Here is a 23,050-nt window from a genome sequence, read left to right as displayed (position 1 = left end):
TGTGTGTGTGTGTGTGTGTAAGAGATTAGTTTTTAGTCACGAGACATAAGAGCATGAGAAAAGATTATAGCAAGAAGAAGGAAGTTAAAATGACTTAAGTCTCTAGAGGCATTTTTTTTTTTTTTTTTTTTTTGTCTCACCCTTGTGCCTTACAGACCCCGCTTTTGTCTTGTCCTTTTTCAGGTCCCCACCACTTGGCTTTTGTTTGGTTACTGCTCCTCATTTCCTGTCCTGCTGACGAATACAGCGTTGCCTGGCTGCTTACCCCTTCCTTTTCTGTAGCATCTTTTCTCAGCCATTTTTCCCCATGTCCTCTCAACAGTGCAAGATTCTTTGTGAGAGTTGATGTTTATGTGTTTGCTGCATGCATTTTGTTTTATTATTTCTCTAGTATAGAAGTGATTCTTCTCTCTGTGTGTAATTTGTTTCTTTCAGTGTGGGAGACAGTACCAGACAGCACAAAGCTAACTCCAGAGAAGCGCTTTTCTGAAGAGGAGTCATTTCCAGGAGTGTTACTGGAGAGCTTTCCAGAGGAAAGGCCCAGGGACTGTGAAGACTCCGTAGGACATCAGCAGAGAAACTGTGAGGAACACCCAACACAAGAGCTGGTCCCTCAGAAGAGACTTTCTGTGGAGAGAAGCCACCAATGTGATGACTTTAGAAGGAACTTTAGCCAGCGGTCATTACCTGTTCAACACCAAGGAGAGAAACTTCATGATTATGGTTCACTTAAGAATTTTAAAAATTCAGATATGATTAAACAGGAGAAAACTTGTACAGGAAAGAAACCTTGGAAATGTAATGAGTGTGAGAAAGCCTTCAGCTACTATTCTGCTTTTGTCTTGCATCAGAGAATTCACACAGGAGAAAAGCCCTATGAATGCAATGAGTGTGGTAAAGCATTTAGCCAGAGCATACATCTTACTCTACACCAGAGAATCCATACTGGCGAGAAGCCGTATGAGTGTCAGGAGTGTGGAAAGGCCTTCAGTCATCGCTCAGCCCTTATTCGGCACCACATAATTCATACTGGAGAGAAACCCTATGAATGCAGCGAGTGTGGGAAGGCCTTCAATCAGAGCTCATACCTCACCCAACATCAGCGGATTCACACTGGAGAGAAACCGTATGAGTGTAATGATTGTGGGAAAGCCTTCAGCCAAAGCACATTCCTCACCCAGCATCAGGTCATTCACACTGGAGAGAAACCTTACAAGTGTAACGAATGTGGCAGAGCTTTTAGTGACCGCTCGGGCCTTATTCAGCACCAGAGAACTCACACTGGAGAGAGGCCTTACGAGTGCAGTGAGTGTGGGAAAGCCTTTGGCTACTGTTCGGCCCTGACTCAGCACCAAAGAACTCACACTGGGGAGAAGCCCTATAAATGCAGTGACTGTGCCAAGGCCTTCAGTGACCGCTCAGCCCTTATCCGTCACCAGAGAACGCACACTGGAGAGAAGCCTTACAAGTGTAAGGACTGCGAAAAAGCTTTCAGCCAGAGCTCATCTCTTACGAAACACCAGAAAACTCATACCGGAGAAAAACCCTATAAATGTAAAAAATGTGGAAAAGCTTTCAGCCAGAGCTCATCTCTTTCTCAACATCAGAAAATCCATGCTGGAGGGAAAAACAAGGCATACGGACAGGCCTTCAGTGAGCATTCAGTCTGCGGCCAACAAAAGAGACTCCATACTGGATAAGTGTCTTACATTCCATATGTATTTTTTTGAGCATTTACCATATATTACGAGGGCTACAAAGACATTTAAGACTATTATCTTAGAAGTTCCTGAGATAACCGCTGATGTGGGACACAACTCACTTAGGCTGTGAAAAGAGGTTTTGTATTTTTGAAATATTCCTGAAATTCCTGACACTAACAGGAAAGTCTCTTCCAGCATCCTAATATGTGTGTACACCTGCCAAATCCTTGAAAGGGTGGGGTATGGCATTGTGGAAAGAAGACATCTCACTTGTGGTGTGTAGTATATCTCGATGCTGAGGAGATAACTTCTAAGGAAATAAGTGGTCGTTTTAGGAATAGAAGTCACAATGAGTTTGACCAGAGTCAGGGATGGTAGAGCAGCTGTCCTTCAGCCTTAAGTCCAACAACACAAGGGAGGTAGATGGAAAGGACAGGGAAAGAGCTGACGGATAAACCCAGCAAGTGTCGGCTATAGTAACTGAGTGCTGGAAACCAGGGGGGGGAAAAGGACACTTGACAACCAATGTGTCGCAAAGCTCATGTGATGTGAGGGCAGCTTTGCCCTAAAGCTGAGGAATGTTGGCATGGGGGCCGCTCCTGCACTTCTTGTCTTTCTATCTTGCTTATTAACGTGTATATGGGGAATCATTTTAATTGCAAGGCTGAAGACTTAACAGCTTGCTTGGTTTACAAAAGAGACCTTTGATATGTTCAGTGTGTTCTAAACTATCTGAGTTACCTGAGACTATTTATTTATAAAGATTTACCTCAATTGCAAGTAGTTTGTACCTTGAATTTTTTTTATACCGTAGAAAATTTAATTGAAGATTTGCACTGGTGTTGCATTGATTGTGGGAACTTTGACTGAGAAAACTGACTGTCTCCATTGTGTTCTTGGACTTGTGGCTGGTGACTCTGTTTGCAGACACTTTCAGTTGAAAATCTGAAGGTTAGCATTGGAGTGTCATATTTTTATCTTCAGGGTTCACTGTGCCTTGGTTTTGTTTTGTTTTTCCGAGTGGATTTTTTGTTTGTTTCGTAGTTGCCGAGTAGCTTCAATCCGTAGGTTTATATCCTTTGCCAAATGTGAGGAATTTTCAGCCTGATAACATCTCTTTGAAATACATCTTTAGCCCACCGCCCTACCTGTTCTCCGTTTCTGAGTTTGGGTAGCAGAATCGTTAGCTCTGATTTTGGCCATACAAGTTTCTAAGATGCAGTTAATTTTTTTAAAGTCCATTAAAAAAATTTAACCTTCTTGATCTGCTGAAACAAAATCTCTTCGAGTAAGTGACCTAAGAAAAGTGTCACCTAGAGTTCTGGAGGTTGAGAGGACTCCATTCCTGCCAGGCTTTTTCTCCTGACTCAGAGACATCTGCTTTCCTTTCTGATTTTCTAAGGATCTTATGTAGCATATGGTCCAGGCTGGTTTCAGATACTCTACGTAGCTGAAGATGTGTTGAGTCCCTCACCCTCCTGCCTTCCCTTCCCATATGCAGGTATTATAGGCGTCCAGCTTCGTGTCATCTTGATGGCGTATGACTGCCTTCTTGATTTGCCTTCACACAGCCTTTTGTTGGTGCATGTGCAGGATGAGAGAGAGACCTCCCCCATTATGTTGTCAGTCCTACTGGACTAGGACCCTACTCTTATAACCTCACTTAGCCTTAATTACCTCTCAAAAGTCCTGTTCCAAATACAGTTCACACTGGGAGCTAGACCTTCACTGCACGCATTTCGAGAAGACACAATTTACTCCTTGTCAAGTTGCTCCTGCCACTTCCCACCACATCCATGTCCATGCCTGACATATGTTCACTCTGCCCCAGTCTCCCAAAATCTGAAATTTCCAGCCCCAGCTGTAAAGTGTGAAGTCCAGGGTTCGGCCTTTGACCTGAATCAGATCTGACTGAGATCTTTGATTGTCTGTCCTAAACTGTGAAGCTGTGGGACTGAATAAGTTATATATTCCTAAAATACCATGGTAGAGCAGACATTCCCACACCAAAGAATAGAAATGCCAGCGAAGGAGTGGGTGATGGATGCCAAGCAAGTTCAAAACCTAGCAAATTCCACCAGCTTGTAAGATATGCAAATAATGCCTTTTGGCTTGATTCATGGCGGATGGACCTATTGGTGTGACGATCCCTCCTCCATGGCTCTTACAGATAGCCCCATCCCCAGGGCTCTGCAGGGCAGTCTCAGCTGTCAGGGCTAAGCTTAAGGCCATCTCACCTGTTGACACCAAGCTGACCTAGTTGAATTTGCCTATGAGCTGAACCCATCATTCTCTTAGCACACGAGCTGTACCCATCATCTTATCAAATGGTTGTTCAGACACAGCACTGGTGCTTTCTTCCTAACAAACTTTCCCACTTTTCCCCATATGAGTAGAATTTTCCCATATCTTTGGGTTCTCGTTCCTTCTTGATTAGCATTCCAGCACATTAGGCCATCTCTCCCATCTCACATCTCAACTATGAGCAGCAAGAGACTCCACTCTTCACTTTAGTACTTAATTTAGAAATTGCTGCTAAATGGGCAGTTTCATCCCTCTCAACTTTTTCCACTAAGTGCTACACACCAGACAAGTTTAACACTACAAGAAGGCCAAGGTTCCAAGACCATGTCCCTCATTGCAATCTAAAGTCCTCACCGAAATAGCCTTTACGTTCTCTGTGTACCTCTGAAGCCTTCTGGCCTCTACCTGCTGTCCAGTTGCAAAGGTGCTTTGACGTGGTCAATGTTTGCTATAGCAGCGTCCCATCTTTGCTCTGTCCTCAACTCCATAGCTAGTTTCCCCCTCTCCCTTCATTGTGCCCAGAGCCCACCCTTGAGCTTATCTCAGTTACTGTGTTGTTCTGTCCTGTTTGATTATTTCTCCTGAAATGTGTGTGTGTGTGTGTGTGTGTGTGTGTGTGCGCGCGCGCGCGCGCACATACGTGCGCGCGTGGACATGTGGAGTGTACTTGAAATTTTTGTCAGGCAATTATAATAACATCTATGCCGCATTAGTGTGTTGGACATTTGTGACTTACCTTTTCATTCATGGTAAGATTCTCTCAGCCTTGATGTGATGAGTGATTTTATGTTGAAATGTGGACATTGTGTCTATTACAAGAGTCGATATTCTAGCTAAATCTTCTGCATTGGCAGGCCTCCTCTGACATCCCTCTGGTGGAGAAAGGACTGGGGTATCCATGGTGCCTTGAATTAATGTTAGAAGTCCGGTTTTACCTGGGCCTCTACTGGCCACATGGTAGGGGACAACAATTCTGCTAGGTTAGGTAGGGTTTGTAGCTCCTCATTCATGCCGCCCTGGCTAGGAAAGTCATGAATGTCATGACTGCCAGTGTTAGGGTAGGATGAGGTGACCTCATTACCATGGGGCAAATCCTGACTTTAAGACTCACTGATGCCCATGAGGCGGGAAGGCATTATCTTGTCTGTTTCTGGTAGTTTTGGAAGCCTCATCCTTCATATGTCCCCCACTGGCACTGGTGGTTAGGGCCTGGGGTAGGGGGTTCAGAAGCTGACCCCTTGACCTCTGACACCACCACAGTGTTGAACAGAGTGGAAGTGAAGGCTCCCCCAGTAGCCCTTGCGGGTTGGGGAAGGACTGCCTGTTTTCTTGTGCTAGAACTGGGCAATGTTATCTAAAGTTCTCTGTCTCTGGTCTGCCCCATTCCTGGCTCATATTCTAGAAAGAATAAGTAGACTTTTCTTGGGCCTTCAAAATCTACCTCCCCCTCTCCTTTCTTTCTCTCCTGTTCTTCTCTCCCCCAACTCTGCATTTTTGGCTTGTCAGCTTCTCCATTGGCAGTTTGTGATAGAAGGCAAAAAGAAATTCCAAGAAATGATGCTGTGGGGCAGCTAGTCCTTGTCCTCAGGTGTCTAGTCATTGTCCATTTCATCTCTCTCCACCTGTTAGAACCTTCTTGCTGTGCCTGAACTGTTAGGGAAAACAGCTGCTACTCCATCTCCCCCTGGCCATTCTTGCACGGGGCACTGACACAGCATGTGGAGCTCTGTGGCGCACACCTGTGGTATACAGGACAGCCAGCTAGAACTGGATGGTTGTTGGTCCTGCAGATAGGCTCCTGTGTGGGAACTACACACTTCTTCCTCTATCTCTGAGGGACTTTTCTTTTCCGTTGAAACAACAGTGTTTAATTTGTGCATTGCAAACTTGAGAGGCAAGGACAGCTACAACTGTGAATATAAACTGTAGCGTTAATATTTTTATTTATATCTTTACTCCAAGAATGTATAAGAACCATTGGCAAATTGAATTTACATTTTTCAACTGGATTTTTTGTTTTTCCAATTATGTATTACTTATATATGACTATAGGTCATTTAAATTTGATATATGGTATTTTACAGAACCAACAAAATTAAAATGATAATTGATATTTGAGACAAATCATTTCATGTTTGAAATGTATATATGTGTATTTTCCTTTTTCTTTTTTGGTGTTTTGAGACAGGGTTTCTCTGTGTAGCCTTGGCTGTCCTGGACTCACTTTGTAGACCAGGCTGGCCTCAAGCTCACAGCAATCCGCCTGCCTCTGCCTCCCTGTGTGCTGGGATTAAAGGCGTGCGCCACCACGCCCAGTTTATGTGTTTTCTCAAAATGTCATACCTATTTGAGAGTGGCAAGAATTAGATAGAGTGGGTGCAAAAGTGATCTGTAAACCATTAAGTGCTATATAATCATTAAATATTATTGGTATAATCATTTATGTGACTTGTCCACCTATATCCTTTGTGAAGGAGTAGCTCAATAAAAACGGTGATCAGTGTAATGGAGAGAGTCTCTGTATCTTCTTCTAAGACTAAGTTTCCTTAAGCAGTAGTGAATACAGATAGATAGATAGATAGACAGACAGATAGATAGATAGATAGATAGATATGAATCTTTTGTAATAAGCATATTTTTCATTTTAAAGGCATTTAATTTTTATTTATGTGACTATGTGTGTGTATGCACATATATATATGCCTGTGGGTGCCCACGGAGGTCAGACACCTCAGATCTCTTAGAGCTGGAGTTAGAGGTAGTTGTGAGTTATACAAGTGGGTGCCACGAGTTGCCCAAACCATAGCAATGCCAGAAAGTGGGGTTCCTAGATCATCTGGTATTTCTATTTTATAATTTCTGTGCAGTCTCTATGGTGTTTTCTTCTTCCCTTGCATTTGACTGTATCTGCATGTCTAAGCAAAACACCTTTACTCCACCCAAGAAATCAAATGTCAGTGTAAAATACTCTGTCATGGGGAATTAGCTTATCTACAGTTTCCCCTGCCCTGTTTCCAATCAGTAATGACATATATTGCATTTATTTGCTTTGCCTCTTATAGTCTCTTTCAGCCTAAAGTGGTATTTCTGCCTGCTGTAATTAGAGTCTCAAGTGTACTTCCAAATAGCTCATGTTGAAGACTGGGTCTGCAATGCAACGTTCAGAGGTCAGACTTTGGGGAAGTGATTGGCTCGTGAGAACACTGATGGGTTAATTCATCGATGGATTCATAGTTAAGTGGGTTGAAAGGAGGGGTAGAGCCTGGGGGGCAGTGCCTGACTGGGATGTGTTGACTCAAAGTTTTATTTATTTATTTATTTATTTATTTATTTATTTATTTATTTATTTATTATGTACACAGTGCTCTGTCTGCAGGTACACCTGCAGGCCAGAAGAGGGCATCAGATCACATCATAGATGGTTGTGAGCCACCATCTGGTTGCTGGGAATTGAACTCATGACCTCCGGAAGAATTGCCAGTGCCCTTAAGCGCTGAGCCATCTCTCCAGCCCCTGACTCAGTTTTCCTTACCAAAAGATTTTATTAACAACTTATTGACCGAGCCTACGTCAATTATAACCTGATTAACCAAAATAGTAGGAAATGAAGATTAATTGACACAATAACAAAACCTTAAGGATATCAGTCCTGAGGAACGATTCTCTGATTGGGAGCTGCAGGATTTCTCCCACTGGAACTGGGGGTAACCAGACTCCAGAGCCTCAGCAGAAGCCGGAGCTCTGGAGCCTTTCCTCAAGTGGTTTTCTCTAGGAGCATCTTGAAGGGCAGCGGTGAACAGCCAAATCTATCCCAAGTCTCCAATCCCCGCTGCCGCCAGTTCTGGGCTCATTTATATATCTCCTCCCAGAGTCTGTTCACGGGCTCTTTTTCATCTGGCAGCAATTAAGCTCCTTCACGAGGTGGCTGCTCTTCTAGTGAATTAACATCACCTGTTCTCTCACTAGACTGTTCGATCCCACGCTTGGGATCCTAAAGAACAGGTTTCTCTCCTTCAGGGATGCGTCACTGTGGACACTACTTTGAAAGGTAACTGGGCTGGCTAGTTTTGTAAAGGAAAGAGGTGCACACATGTAACCCCAGCATTCCTACTGGGAAGGGGAGACAGGAGTATCCGCCAGAAGCTCATGAGCCAGCTGACCTGGAGTAAGCCATGTAACAGCAGAAATCAGAGAAGCCCAGCTTCAACAAGGTGAAGAGAGATTGGGCTTGCAAAAATTGTCCTTTGATGTCCACATGCATAGCATGGCATGTGCACACCAACACTCACACATAAACACACACTTTGAGATTTATTTCTACTTCAAGTGTATGGATATTTGACCTGCATGCATGACTGTGCACAATATGTATGTAGTGCCCACAGATACCAGAAGAGGGCGTCAGATCCTCTGGAATTTTAGTCGCAGGCATTCATTAGCTGCTGCAGTCATTAGCTGCCAAATGGGTGCTGGGAATCAAACGCTGGTCCTCTGGCAAGACAGCCGGTGCTTTTAACTGTTGAGCCATCTCTCCACACCTGCATTTACATTTTAAAACTTTTAAAACTTTAAATCCAATTACATCATTCCCCCTCTTCCCATACTCTTCCCATGTCCCTCCCTCCACCACCCTCCCATGTACCCACCACTCCCTCAAGGGGCAAGGGCCGTTAGTTTGGTACCCAGGAGTCACTTGGGGGATTCACAACTATTTTTAACTCCAGATCCAGGGGATCTTCTTCTGGCCTCTGCACTGAACCCATGTGCAAATCCATACTCAGATATACATGTTAAGAGTAAAAATAAAAACGATTTTTAAATGGGCTATCTGAAGTGTTGGCAGGGGCTGGTGGGGATAGAGCTGAGGGCCTCTCAAAGGCTAAGCGTTCAGTCTGCCATTGAGTTACATCCACGGTGCCTCTGAGTGTTTCATCTGTTTTAAATTTCCCATTTTCATTCACCTATGGGAGCTTGGTAGACATACTCCTAGTGTTGCTCTCAGATACAGCCGCGTTTATTTATCAGTATGTGTTCACAGTGGAACATGAAACCTCATGTAGTCCCATATCGTATGTACTTTATTCTTTTTTTCCCCAGATTTTTAAAAATCACTTTACAGCCTGATCACAGTCCTCCTCCTTCCTCTCCTCCCAGGCCCACCTTCACATCCCCTCCGCATCGCCCCGTCCCAGAGAAGGGGAGGCCTCCCATAGGTACCAACCCACCCTGGTAGATCAAGTTGCAGCAGAGCTGGGCGCATGCTCTCCCGTCAGACGAGGCAGCCCAGCTATGGGAAAGGGATCCAAAGGCAGGCAACAGAGTCAGAGACAGCCCCATCTCTAATTGTTAAGGGACCCACATGAAGAACAAGCTGCACATCTGTTACATATGTGTAGAGGCCTAGGTCCAGCCCATGCGTGCTCTTTGGTTGTTGGCTTAGTCTCTGTGAGCCTTCATGGGCCCAGGTTAGTTTACTCTGTGGGTCTTCTTGTGGTGTCCGTGGTCCCTCTGGCTCTCTCCCACTTCCACAAGACTCCCCAAGCTCTGCCTGTTGTTTGGCTGCAGATCTGTGCATCTGTTTCCATCAGCTGCTAGATGAAGCCTCTCAGAAGACACTTCTGCTAGGCTCCTGTCTGCAAGCATAGCAGAGTGTCATTAATAATGTCAGAGCTTGGCTTTCTCCCATGGGGTGGATCTCAAGTTGGGCTAGGATTTGTTGGTCTTTCCCTCGATCTCTGCTCCATCTTTATCCCTGCACTACTTGTGGGCAGCACAAATTTTGGGTCAAAGGTTTTGTGAGTGGGATGGTGTCTCTCTCTTTCTCCTCTGAAAGTCCCACCTAGCTACAGAAGGTGGCCTCTTCAGGCTCCATATCTCTCACTGGTAGAAGTCTCAGCTTGGGTCACCCCTACAGACTCCTAGAAGCCTCCCCTGTTTCAGAGATGCCCCCTCCCCACTCTTGATCCCCACCCCTGTTCCCTTTCCTATCCCTCTCCCACCCAGTAGACATCTACTTCAGATGTCTATTTTATTTCCCCTTCTGAATGAGATTGAAGCATCCTCCCTTTGGCCCTCCTTGTCACTTGGCATCTTTGTGCCTGCAGATTGTAGCCTGGTTTTCCTATACTTCATGGCCAATATCCACTTATAAGTGAGTACATACCATGTGCATATTTCTGGGTCTAGGTTACCTCACTCAGGATGATATTTTCTAGACCTATCCATTTGCCTACAAATCTCATGATGTCCTTGAAATAGCCATGATGGCTATTGCGAATAAAGTTGCTATGAACATAGTTGAGTAAGTGTCTTTGCGGTATGGTGGAGCATCTTTTGGGTCTATGCCCAGGAGTGGTATAGCTAGGTCTTGAGATATAACTATTCCCAGTTTTCTGAGAAGCAGCCAGATTGATAACCATAGTGGTTGTACAAGTTTGCACTCCCACCAGCAATGGAGGAGTGTTCCTCTTGCTCCACAGCCTCACTAGCATGGGCCGTCATTTGAGTTTTGGGCATTTTATTCTTATAGCCTCCCTTTGACCCGTTTCTTTTTTGTTGTTGTTGTTTTTGTTTCTTGAGACAGGGATTCTTTGTGTAGCCTTGGCTGTCATAGATTCGTTTTGTAGACCAGGCTGGCCTCGAACTCACAGAGATCCACCTGCCTCTGCTTCCCAAGTGCTGCAATTATAGGTGTGTGCCACCACACCCGGCTACTTTGGCATATTTCAATTATTGACCTTGTGCTCTAGAGCTGTCACTGAGTAAAAATAAGGGTTCCCTAAATGCAAGCTCTGTGATGCTCTGGCAGGCAACCATAATAACTATGATGGCTTAATGACCAAGAAGTAGTGTATACAGCATGGATACATTGGACAAAGAGGTGATGCATGGTCCTCCTGCGGAGGATGGAGCAGAGGGGCATGACAGTTCATCATGCCACTCAGATCAGTGCACGACTGGAAACACAGGGCTTGATTATTTCTGGGATATTTTTCATTTACTGCTTTCAAGTGGTATTTGAAAGTGAGACTACAGATAGAAGACCCACTATGTCTGTGTTAGGAATTGTTTCCCATCATTCAATTAATATATATGACATATAATATAATATTATATAATAATGGAGGGCCAGTGAAAGGGCTTGGTGGATAAAGATACCAACCACCAAGTCTGATAACACTAATCAATCCCACATTGACATGTGGGTATGTGCCCAAGAGAAATGAAAACACACTTACAAAAGACTTCTGTATGCATGTCACTAGCTTACCATTACAGCAGCCCAGACTGGAAATGGCCCAAATGTCCATCAGCAGTATAATAGAAAACAAATTACAGTATGTTCATGCAATGGACCATTAGTCAAGAATAAAAGAATGAGCCTTTGATACACAGATGGATTTCACAAACATCCTGCCTAGTGGAAGGAGCCAGAACCCGCAGCACAATGCCATACCACTCCCTTCATGGGACTCTCAAAAGGAAGCGAAAGTGATGGATAACAACAGAAAGTAGAAAGGCCGTTGCTTCTTCAGGAAGGACTGTCTGAGAAAGGCATGGCGATCTTTCTAAGGTGCTTCAAAAAGGAATGAAGAAGCCACAGGGTATGGTGGTGTGTCCCTGCTATCTTCACACTCAGGATGTTGAGGCAGGATTGCGAGTTTGTGGCAAGCCTGTGCTAAAAATGTGGCTCTGTTTCAAAAAAAAATATGGAAATATCAATAGTAAAGACCCACGATTGGTTTAACTTTGGAATAACTGGAGCTGCCTGCACATTAATGGGCTCCTAGGATGCTCCCTGGGGGCTCTGTTTTAGTTTGCTGCTTAGGATTCCTATGCCCACGGACTTCCATGTCATTCTCGTAATTGTCACCAGATGGCAGTGTCAACCAGTCAGTCAGACACCGGAGGCCGCACTTGTGGTCTATTCAAAATGCCACAGAGGAAGAGGATGCAGGCAGTCCTGATGAGACTTGATAGGCTGGGGTCAGTTGGTAAGGGAGAAGGGCTTCCCCTACTCTGAGAACTAGGGGAGGAGAATTGGGGGAAGGAGTGAGGGAGGGTGGGACTGGGAGGAACCAAGGGAGAGGCTACGATTAGACTGTAAAGCGAATAAATTTTTAAAAATAAATTTAAATTACAAAAGAAAAAAAGATATGGAAAAAAGTGACTGAAGATGACACATTAGTCACACTGCCTATTTAATCCACCAGTCTCAGCCGGAAATGGCCTGTTTGCCTAAGACGCTCTGGTGCAGGGACCCAAGGGTGCTGTGGAGGGCTGAATAATAGCAGAGTTCACAAATACTCCAGTGACATGACCTTCTTCCTGACAGGTGGCACATGTGCAGCACAGACCCCTGTGAAAAGGTTTGGAAAATGTGTGTGTGTCTTGTGGGACGGGTGGCAGGGGACGGTGTTTCCCTCTGCAGCCAAGAACAGTGGCACATGCCTGCAACCTCAGCTGCTCAGGACGCAAAGGCAGGAAGATCATAAAATCAAGACCAGCCTGGTCTACAGAAATACTCCAATGCCAACCTGGGCAGTATAGTGAGCTCCTGACCCATTAAAAAGATGTTAGGGTCAGTCTGGCCAAGTATCTCAATGGTGGAGTATCTGCCCAGAGTAGCTATGTGTTCAAGTCAGATTCCAAAGCAGGGGTGGCCACCCCCACAGGACTGGTCTGCCAGCCTTCCACTGTGAATGGGGGAAGGGCTCAGAAAGTCCCAGACCTCCCAGAGGAGGTGCAAATACTTAATGGTTGCTAGGAGATAGAAAGTCATATTCCTTAGTGGTCTAGCCGTTGATAAGGTAGCCCTTCCTCAAGTACACACCCCCAATCAGCTGTGTTCGAGGACCAACACTAATTAGATGCAGTGGGGTGCACTCAAAGACAGTAGAGTCAGAAGGGGCTTTTGGGATGGGGAGGTAGAGAGGTTAGGAGGGAGGGAGGGAGGGGAAGAAAAGAAGATGATGGAGGGAGAAATATTATCAAAGTACAGTGTGTGTGTGAGAGAGAGAGAGAGAGAGAGAGAGAGAGAGAGAGAGAGAGAGAGAGAGAGAGATTATAAGAGTCAGTTGTGGTGGCTCACACCAGTAGGATATCCTGAAGAGGTGGAGGCGGAAGCACTACAAGTTTCAGGACTGGTGAATGGGTTCAGTAGGTAAAGGCACTTGCCTCCAACTCTTACCATGTGAGTTTGATTCCCAGAACACATGTGGCAGAAGGAGAGAATCAATTCCTGCAAATTGTCTTTATTTCCGTGTGTACGACAGGGCATGTCCCCCATTAAACATATAAATAATATAATTTTTAAAAAAAGAACTTGTGGGTAATTGCTGGCCATTGTTGAGCACATGCCACGCCCCCCATGCACAGCTGAGATTGCTGAACACACCTGACAGCTTTAAAATGTAGGGGCAGGCCGGGCGTGGTAGTGCACGCCTTTAATCCCAGCACTCGGGAGGCAGAGGCAGGCGGATCGCTGTGAGTTCGAGGCCAACCTGGTGTACAAGAGCGAGTCTAGGATAGCCAAGGCTACACAGAGAAACCTTGTCTCGTCTCAAGAGAGAGAGAGAGAGAGAGAGAGAGAGAGAGAGAGAGAGAGAGAGAGAGAGAGAGAGAGAGAGAGGACAGAAATTAATAAACAACTTTCAAAAAAAATAAAACAAAATGTAGGGGCTATTGATATCTCCATTTTTGAGGCAAAGAAAGAGATAGCCAGGGCTCTCTGTTGTCCACTGCCAGTGGCAGGACAGCTTGGTCCTGATTGACAGGACCATAATCAGGGCAGGAAGATCTGATGTCCTGCTGGCTTGTGGACCGGGAAAACGATACGATACATACTTGACGTCACAGTGTTTTGTGTTCCTTCGAAGCTCTTGAGAAGGTCCCCAGTTCAGCCTTAGTGCCACCCAGGTTCATGCTGACAGGCAAGCCAGGCTTTCCCCGCCAGCCAGAGCAAGCCAAGACCCTTCCAAGGTCTCACCATCATGGCTGCCTACACATGAGCTGAAGAAGGACGGCTGGCATCCCAAAGTGCACACGGGAAAGACCGTGAGGCCTCGACCCTGCACAAAGAAGTATGGCAGCTAAGGGATGCTGAGAGTCGGGGCAATAGTCTTCTCCCCAGCACTTGGTTATCCAAAACCAAATGGTCAGCCCTGGAAACAAGGGCCATTATACAGGTAGCATCAGATGCACAGTATACAAGTCACATTATCCAGACTAAGCGGGCTATATTTAGGAATATGCATATGTATACTCATTTACATATGTGCGTGCAATACCAATTAGTGAAAAAGAGGCCATGAATTTGGAAGAAGGCAAGGGGCTTCTGGAAGGAGGAAAGGGAAGAGAGAAGTGATGCTATGATACTATAATCTCAAAATGGAAAAAAACAAAACAAAACAAAACACCCAAACAAGCCCTAAAAGCAAAGCATGATTCTCTCTTGTGCATTCTTAGCCCAGCTTTGCACCTTGACCCTGTGAACAGCTGCTGCTATAGGCGGCTCGCCGTTTGCATTTAAGGGGTCGGAGCTGCAGAAGCACCCACTATTCTCCTGGGCTTTCAGCCTAGGGTGGCTGCATCATGGGTAAAGGAAGGTGTGTGCTGGCAATGGCCTGGTGATTCCTGGCAAAAGGAACCTGGAATTATTTTTAGCTCTGTAATCCTCACTTGCCTCATTATGGGGGATGGCCTGTTCCCTGATAGACTAATTGTTTCTGAAAGATGCCCTTTCCCAAGAGATAGCTTCCAGTCACATACTTGGCTTTGGGTTCTCTCTCTTTCACACACACACACACACACACACACACACACACACACACACACACACACCATCCTCACTTTGTCCAGGGATTCTTAAAAGGACTCCAAATTATAGCTCTTTGATTTAGCTTTATAAACACACACACACACTCACACACTCACACACATGCACACACTCACATACATATATACACACTCTCACACATACATACTCTCTTACATAATCTCTCTTACACATGCACACACTTATACTCACACACACACACACACACACACACACACACACACACACACACCTTAACTGTACTGGTTTCCTCCCCCGTACACAGCTCAAAGCAGGCTGTTCCTGGTTGACACCCGCAAGCTGTGTTTCTTGGCCCCCATATCTCTCTTTCTGAGCACGGCATGAGCAGTAGCCAGGCCTTCACCAGCAGTTTCCCACAGTATCAGCTCTGTAAATTTGTTTCCTTAGACACACCTAGAGGACTAGGGTTTGGAGGTAGATCCAGCCTAGAGTGAGAAGATGGCAGCACTCGTTGTTCCCTGCTTGTCAGACAGAAAGAATGAGCTCTTGGAATCTTGGGAGGGGCCCTGGGAACGGGGCTGAGGAAGCCCCTCTTGGGACCTCACATGAGACAGTTGCCAGAAGCTCCTGACCTGAGCCTGAAGACTCTGAGCCTGGAAATGGACTCTTACAGTTTGGATCCTGAACATCCACCAAAGGCCTATGTGTTTAATGCTTGCTTCCCAGCCCACGGGACGTTGGTGGTGGGACCTTCAGGATATGAGGGCTAGGAAAAGGAAGTTAAGCCATTAGGGTCATATCCTCAAAGGAAATATTGCAGTCCTGGCCTCTCTTCCCCCTTTCTTTGCTTCCTGGCTACCAGGAGGCGAGTAGCGTGTACTACCTCACCACAGGCTAAAAGGCAACGTGGCCAGGGGACCATAGACTGAGACCTCCACAGCTGTGGGCAAAACAACCCTTTTCTCTTTATAAGTTGGCTTTTCTGTTTCAGGAACAAAAGCTAACCATTGCACAGCTCCTCCATGTGGCCCTGCCCAGCCTGGTCTGCTGCTCCGAGACACACCCTCTTCCGTGGTGCAGCCACTGATAAGTTGCCAGTGCTCCTGTGACTCTCATCCATGCTCCTGTGAGCAACTCTAGTGAAACTCATTAACAAAAAACTAAACAAGGCATGAAAGTAGAGGGGGAAGTAGTTGGGAAGAGGGAGAGATCAGTGTGTGTGTGTGTGTGTGTGTGTGTGTGTGTGTGTATGTGTGCAGGGGAGACTATAACTGGGGAGGAAGGGGAGTGAATATGAAAATAAGACATATATACATGTGTAAAAACTATCACAATGAAACCCAGTACAACTTATAATTAATATATGCTAATAAAACATTAAAAAAATTTTTTTTAAAGAAAGGGCTTCAAGTGGAACTATGGAAAACAATTAAATCATGAGAAAGGAGGTGCATCCAAGCAGATAGGTATTCTGGCACCCTGGGGCCCCAGTCCAGATAGTACAGTTAGAGGCTTAGCTGGCGGAAAACTATGGGAGGGCATTCAGGTCAGGGGACAGCATGTACTTACAGCAGGGAAGAGGCTTAAGGGACTGGAGTGTCTTGGGGACAGGGACAGCCTCATTGTAGCTACTATTGGTGATAGACTGTGAGATTGGCCAGCCTTGAAGAAACCTAGGATGTTTCCCACTGAGAATCCAGGAGTCTGAAGGAGGCTTCAAGGACCAGTTAACTCCAGGCCTTCATCAGCCAGGTTATGTTTCTCTTGGGTCCAGGTCAGTGGCTGATGCTAGTGGTCGGAGGGGAGGCGTAGGCTTCTCCCCTGCTGTCCTACCTTGGAATCAGATTAACAGAAAACAAATTAGTAGTAATAAAGCATGCAAATGCAATATAAGTTTTTTCATGACACAAGAGCCTTTAAAAGTAAATAAAGAACCAACAAAACCAATATATGGGGCAGGCGAGATGACTCAGCAGTTAGGACATATTGTTCCTGCAGAGGACCTGGGGTCAGTTTCCAGCACCCACATGGTGGTAGTGGGGGAGAGGTGTGCCTCACAACTTCCTGTAACTACAGTTCCAGAGGATCTAATGCCTTTCTCTGGCTTCTGAGGGCACCTGCATGCACTTGGTACACACACATAGACAGGCACATAAACCTTTTTCTTTTCTTTTTTTTTTTTTTTTTTTTTTTTTTTTTTGTTTGTTTGTTTTGTTTTGTTTTTGGTGTTTCAAGACAGGGTTTCTCTGTGTAGTCCCAGCTGTCCTGCATTTGCTTTGTAGACCAGGCTGGCCTGGAGCTCACAGAGATCTGCCCGTCTCTGCCTCCCAAGCGCTGGGATTAAAGGTGTACGCTACCACTGCCCGCCCATAAGTATTTTTAAAAAGGGCATGTTTTGCATGGTATAATATTAAACAAGTGAGGCAGTGGTGGGAAAGAGACTAAATTAGTGGGGCGGGGGTGGCTAAAGAAAGACACACGTAGCCAAACAGTCATCTGTAGAGAATTCTCCAGCTGGTGATTCTTCCTTGAAGTGTCTTCCTTTCTTCCTGGTATAAGGGCGGCACCCTCCTCTCCTGCAGGGGTTCTAAATCTGCCATTTTGAGTAGCAGAGAGATAAGCATTCCCTATTCGTATACGCTGTTCTTTAAGCTGTCCTTGAGAGGATCCCTCCGTCAAGGGCCACGCTGTGTGGATGGCATGCTCCACTGCTGCTCCCGTAGACTTAGCTCTGGGAACAGTGAAGAGGAGAAAAGAGGAAGTCTTGGTAGATCCAAGGTAGGGAGAGTTGAGCAGGCGGTGAACAGCTGGTTAAGGGAAACCAACCGTTGGTGAGCAACTGGCTATAGGAGCCAGCTGTTGAGGAGAGACTAAGGAACTGAGGAAAAAAGAAATACTGAGACCCCGAGGCATGTATAGTACAAACTGAAGGTCTTAGAGCACAGGAGGACTTTATCTTTCTGTCTCTCTCACATGCTTACTATCTCTGTAAGATTGGGTCCTAGTGTGACCTGATTCAGGGGTATTGAAATGTTCAAGGGGTAGGGGCCAGTGGGAGGTTACGGCTAGCCACTTCCCACCCCGGTTTCCTATCTCACCCACTCTGTGATGTGATCGTGACTCTAGCAGCCATGATGTCAAACATCCAAAGTGTCCTGGCCAGAGCCAGTGCTGTGCTGGTTAGAGTTTTAGCCTCCAAAACTCTGAACTCAACAACTCTTAGTTGGTTAAAAACCCAGCTTCAGGCATTTCATTACAGTAACAGAATAATACAGACTTCACTCTTGCTTTGCTACGCTTTAGCCAGAGAATGCATTCTTTATTTCAACCAATACACACTGTTCTCCAGCGCTAGCCCACAGTCTCAACCCAGCTATAAGAGAGGCTGTAAGTCCTCACCTTCCCAGCACATGGGAGAGAAGGAAATGGGCCTTGAGGCTTGACTACAGTGGTCACCAAACATTTGGAAGATAACATTACTATTATTATTGTTGTTGTTATTTACATTTTTAAATTATCATTGTTGTTAATGTGCTTATGTATGTGTACATGATGTGTGTGACTGTGGGCATGCATGTGACTCAAAGGACAACTTTTGGGAGATTGTTCTCTCTCTCCATCCTGGTGAGGCAGAGTCCCTCTTACTTCTGCCCTGTTGCTTCCTCCATGCTAGGGGCCTGTCTCCATCTCCAATCTTGCCATAGGAGTGCTGGGATTAATGACATATGTCACCACCTCTGGATTTATATGTATACTCCATATTTTAATTCAGGTCAATCAGGCTTGTGTGGCCAATGTTTTTACTCACTGAGCCACCACCTTATTAGCCCAGACTTTTTTTAAAATTAACAATTTATTTATTTATTATTATTTTTATTTATTTAATTATTTATTTTTTTGTGGTTCTGGCCATAGAGCCCAAGGTCTTCTGTAGGCTGGGCAAGCACTGTACCAATGGGTTTCTTGGTGTTTTTTGAGACAATATCTTGGTTAAGGTTACTGTTGCTATGATGAACCTCCATGACCAAAACTTAGCTTGAAAAGGAAAGGGTTGTTTGCCTTACACATCCAGAGTCACAGTTTATTAAAGGAAGCCAAGGCAGGAACTCAAACTAAGCAAGAGCTGATGCAGAGGCCATGGAGGGGTGCTGCTTACTGGCTTGCTCCTCACGGCTTGCTCAGCCTGCTCTCTTATAAAACCCAGAATCTGGTCAGCCCAGGGGTGGCACTACCCACAGTGGGCTGGGCCCTCCCACATCAATCACTAATTAAGAAAAAAATGCTCCATGGGATTGCCCACAGCCAAATCTTGTGGAACATTTTCTCAATTGATGTTCCCTCCTTTCAGATGACTTTAGCGTGTGTCAAGTTGACATTAAAGTAGCCAACACAGAGTCTCACTGTGTAGTTCAGGATGAACTCATAATGCTCCTGCACCACCATGCCTGGCTAAAGGAGAACTTCATTGTAAGGGCATAGAGTTGCCCTGAAGTGTTTTGAGTAGGAAATGTCGTCACCATATGGCTGCAAACTGTTCTTCATCATGGTGTAGCCAGCACACGAGCATTTAGACCACAGAACAGGAAGGTGCTTGCCCTGAACCCACTGGGCAGTGCAGAGCCTGGAGATGTACCCTAATGTTGCAGGAGCTGCTTAGCCTGGAGAATTTCTTTTGCTGGAGTCCTAGAGAGGACCCCAGAGGCCTCCCTCGCTCACTCAAAGCGAAGTCCACCATGATCAGGGTGCTCCGGGAAATCTGACATCCACCCAGGAGGAACCATATTAGAGCCTGACTTGGTTGAACCTACATCCTTGAGCCTCCAGAGTTCCTGCCCATATCCTGCTGCCTGACTTCCCAGCAGGCCGCGGACCTCAGGCCTGCTTCCTGCTGCCTGGCCTCTGGATTGCCCATTCCTGCGTAGTCTCTCTGGGCTGCCTGCTACCTGCTGAGGCTTGCCCGTGCTGGGGCTCTGGTATCTGTACCCACCTGCTTATCTAGTTCCTGCTGTGGCAGGCAGCTGCCACCTGGTTTGCCAAATGTCTGTTCACTCCTGAACTTGCCACCTCACCACTTCACACTGATTTGGAAGTGATTTGTGTGGCTGGCCACTCTATTCCAAGCCCACTCCCCCCTGACTGCCTAGCTCCATAGCATAGCTCTTTCTTTCCGGCCACTGTCAGCTGATACCCCCATATTGGGTCCCATCTTCATTTGGGCCCATACTTTCCTCACCAAAGCGCATTCCTGGACATCCAGATACCATCTCTTCTGTCAGTTTGCAGCCAGTCACACCACAGCTCCCCATCCTGTGCTCCATCTGCCTGGGGTGGCTTTCCACCCAAAGTCTCTTGGCTTCCTGTCCTGTGCCTGTGGGGCCAGGAGGACCTGGCTGTGAGAGCAAAAAAAAACCTGTCCCGGTTTCCCTCAGCCCTGCCCCATCTGGGAGAACCTTGCTTCCTGGGCACAGCTCGCCCTTCCTAAACCCGAGCAACTAGCCTTTCTTCTCAGTCAGTGAAAACAGCAGTAGTTCTGGAAAGTGGGAGGCCAAACCGCAGAGGTCAGCAAGGTCAGACTTCTGTTTTCTTGGGAAGTTGAGGGTCCTGTGGGTAAAGAGAGCAAAGATATGCAGTAAAGAAGCCTACCTCGGGAAGCCGCAGCTCAGACACAGAGTAGATTTGAGCGCACCACACCCAGCTCCCAGAGCGACAAGCAAAGGGCCAGGCATGTGGAGGTGTCCACTCTCTAGCCCCAAACAAAACCTCCTCATGTTTTCACCAGTTTGGGCTTTCTTTTTCTTTTTCTTTTCCTAAAATAATTTATTTAGTTGTACTTTATGTGCATTGGTGCTTTGCCTGGGTGGGTTTTCAATAACAGGGTCTAAGAAGGAGGAAGACTTAGCACACTGCTACTGTCTGACTGCCTTCCCTCCAGAGTCCAGGCATAAAACCCTAGTGGCTGATGGGATGGTGTTAAGAGGTGGGGCTTCAGGCTCTGTTGGTAATGTTTGCTCAGCGCTAGGTTTGACCACTAGCACATCAAAAACAGGGACAAGGTGGCACATGCCTAGAATCCCAGCACTCAAGGGGTGGGGACCGGAGCTGCAGAAGCCCAGTGTTATCCTCTGCTACATACTAAGTTGGAAGTCAGCCTGGAATATATGAGATCCTGTGGGGGCGTGGGGCGGGCGGAGAACGAGAGACTGGCGGGATGGCTCAGTGGTTAGTTAAGAGCACTGGAGAATTTTCCAGAGGACCTGGGTTCAATTCCCAGCACTCATATGGCAGCTAACTACTGTCTGTGACTCCAGTTCCAAGAGATCCATGCCGTCTTCCAGCCTCCACAGGCGTCAAGCAAGCATGTGGTACATAGACACACACGCAGGCAAAAACAAAACAAAACAAAACAAACAAAAAAAACCCACCCCCACACATAAAATAAAAATAAATATCTTAAAAATTAAATTAAAAAATGATGGTGGGGCTTTTAAGGAGAGATGAAGGACCTCCATCAGGAATCGACGAAGCCCTTATAAAAAGGGCCTTCAAGGTTAACAGGGTTTAACCGAATATTAATCAAAAGGGTTTTCAAGGGAGCCGTTTTGCCTCAGGGCTACTCCTGCAGAGAGTCACACAAGGATGATGTCCACACGCTCCACAGCATACAGGCACCCCAGGAGTGACAACATGGGGAAGAGAAGCTGGAAATGACACAGATTGGATAATGTCATCATCTTCAGACCCCACGCCGAAGACGCCTCCCCCCTCCCTGACCTCCTGGGGCCCTGGGCAGCCTTAAAAGCAAGTTCTAACCAAAGAGATAAAAGTCCAGGGTTTGGGGCCAACGTCTCAGAAGGTTGCTTAGGGAATGTTCCCTCAATCGGTAGGGAGACCAGCTCCTCGCAGCCTGGAATGTAAACATGGTGGCTACAGAACGCGTGGCCAGCTTTCTCCATGAAGCAATCACAAGTTAGACACCGAAGTGTATTTCCCCCCCAGTTCTCTAGGCTGACAACTTCAAGGTCAAGATGCCATCATAGAAGATCACCCAGGCCAGATAGGAGTTGAAGAAGACAGTCCCTGGTGCTTCAGGGGTCCCCCACAGCTGGCCTTCCCTGCTAGTCCACTGCCCTACCCCCTCTGAGAACAGTCCTCCCCGAGTCTACACCCTGCTTGCTCTCCCTTCTGGGTGTGCAGTGCTGGGCCTGAAACCTGGCATTCTGAGGACTTATCCTTGCCTGCCTGTGGTAGACAGGAAGGGCAGGTACAGATGGCCAAGGCAGGAATGGTGTCTTGATAGCCCTTCCACACCCTGTGCAGAAACCTCAGAAGGCTAGGAAGTAGGGTGGCCTTGTTCCCTCAGGTAAAGGCTGCTCCTGGCATGAGGGTCTGTGGTGCCCCAGATCTCGGTCCTCTTCTGCCACCAGAACCCCGCAAAGCCTGCATCCTGACTCTGGAGAATCTCATTTGGGACCTCAAAGGTGACCCTGATACCTTGCAGCTTGGTGAACATCCCATCCCTTCTGTGGCTGCCAGGCCTTCTCTCTGCTCCTGTCCCATCCTTTCTTTCTGCCTGAGCAATTATATTAACCCACTTTATATTAACTCACAAAACACAAGGCCAACCACTTGCCCAGCCACCAACACTGCAAGCCTCAGTGAACATCTGTAGTAAAACTCTTTCATGGCCGTTCTGAAGCAATGGAGCTTTAGAAATAAGGGTCCATATTTGCACTATCAAACTTAGTAACGCCAATTTACATTTCTTCAGTTTGAATTTCTTGATTAGATTAAACCATTTGCAATTCTGCACTGCCAGAGCACCTCGTTGAAGCCCTCACACAGCTTGACGTCACTCTGATTCTGGGCACACTCCAGACACTGCTTGATCTCAAGAGAGCAAGGCCCACAAGACTGCTGGTCCAGCAGCTGGGATCCCTGAGGCTCCTGGTTAAGTGATGTCAGGCTTTGTGGGCTCAGCGTTACCTCCTCCACTGAAGCCCCCAGTGATGGCGTGACCCAGGGTGTGCCCCACGGCAGAGCCCACAGCCACACCCGCTGCAGTGGTTGCCATCTGGGCCATCAGGCCTGGCTGCCGGGGTGCAGCGGCAGGTGAGCCAACTGCAGATGGTGCAGCTGCTGCTGGAGGCTGAGCTGCAGGTGCTCTGCTGGGAGCGGCCCTCATTTGAGGGGCCCGGCTGGCCGGAGGGGCCACCCAGGAAGTGCGGCTTCGGCTTCAACGCGGCAT

General features: G+C 46.6%; 1 protein-coding gene and 1 pseudogene across 1 annotated transcript in view; one reads left to right on the top strand and one right to left on the bottom strand.

The window, feature by feature from the left end:
* Positions 1-1,792, top strand: part of Znf892 (zinc finger protein 892) — a 9,019-nt gene extending 7,227 nt beyond the window's left edge. Inside the window, exon 2 of the mRNA XM_051144916.1 lies at positions 436-1,792. Coding sequence (XP_051000873.1) covers positions 436-1,700 — 1,265 coding nt within the window. The 3' untranslated portion in view covers positions 1,701-1,792. The remainder of the gene's footprint in view (positions 1-435) is intronic.
* A 20,764-nt stretch (positions 1,793-22,556) lies between these two features.
* Positions 22,557-23,050, bottom strand: LOC127188163 (coiled-coil-helix-coiled-coil-helix domain-containing protein 2-like; annotated as a pseudogene).

This window comes from Acomys russatus, chromosome 4 (assembly GCF_903995435.1).
Source record: "Acomys russatus chromosome 4, mAcoRus1.1, whole genome shotgun sequence".
Classification (NCBI taxonomy): Eukaryota; Metazoa; Chordata; class Mammalia; order Rodentia; family Muridae; genus Acomys; species Acomys russatus.
Note: the sequence above shows the minus strand (reverse complement) of the source record. Positions and strands in the feature narration are given on the sequence as shown.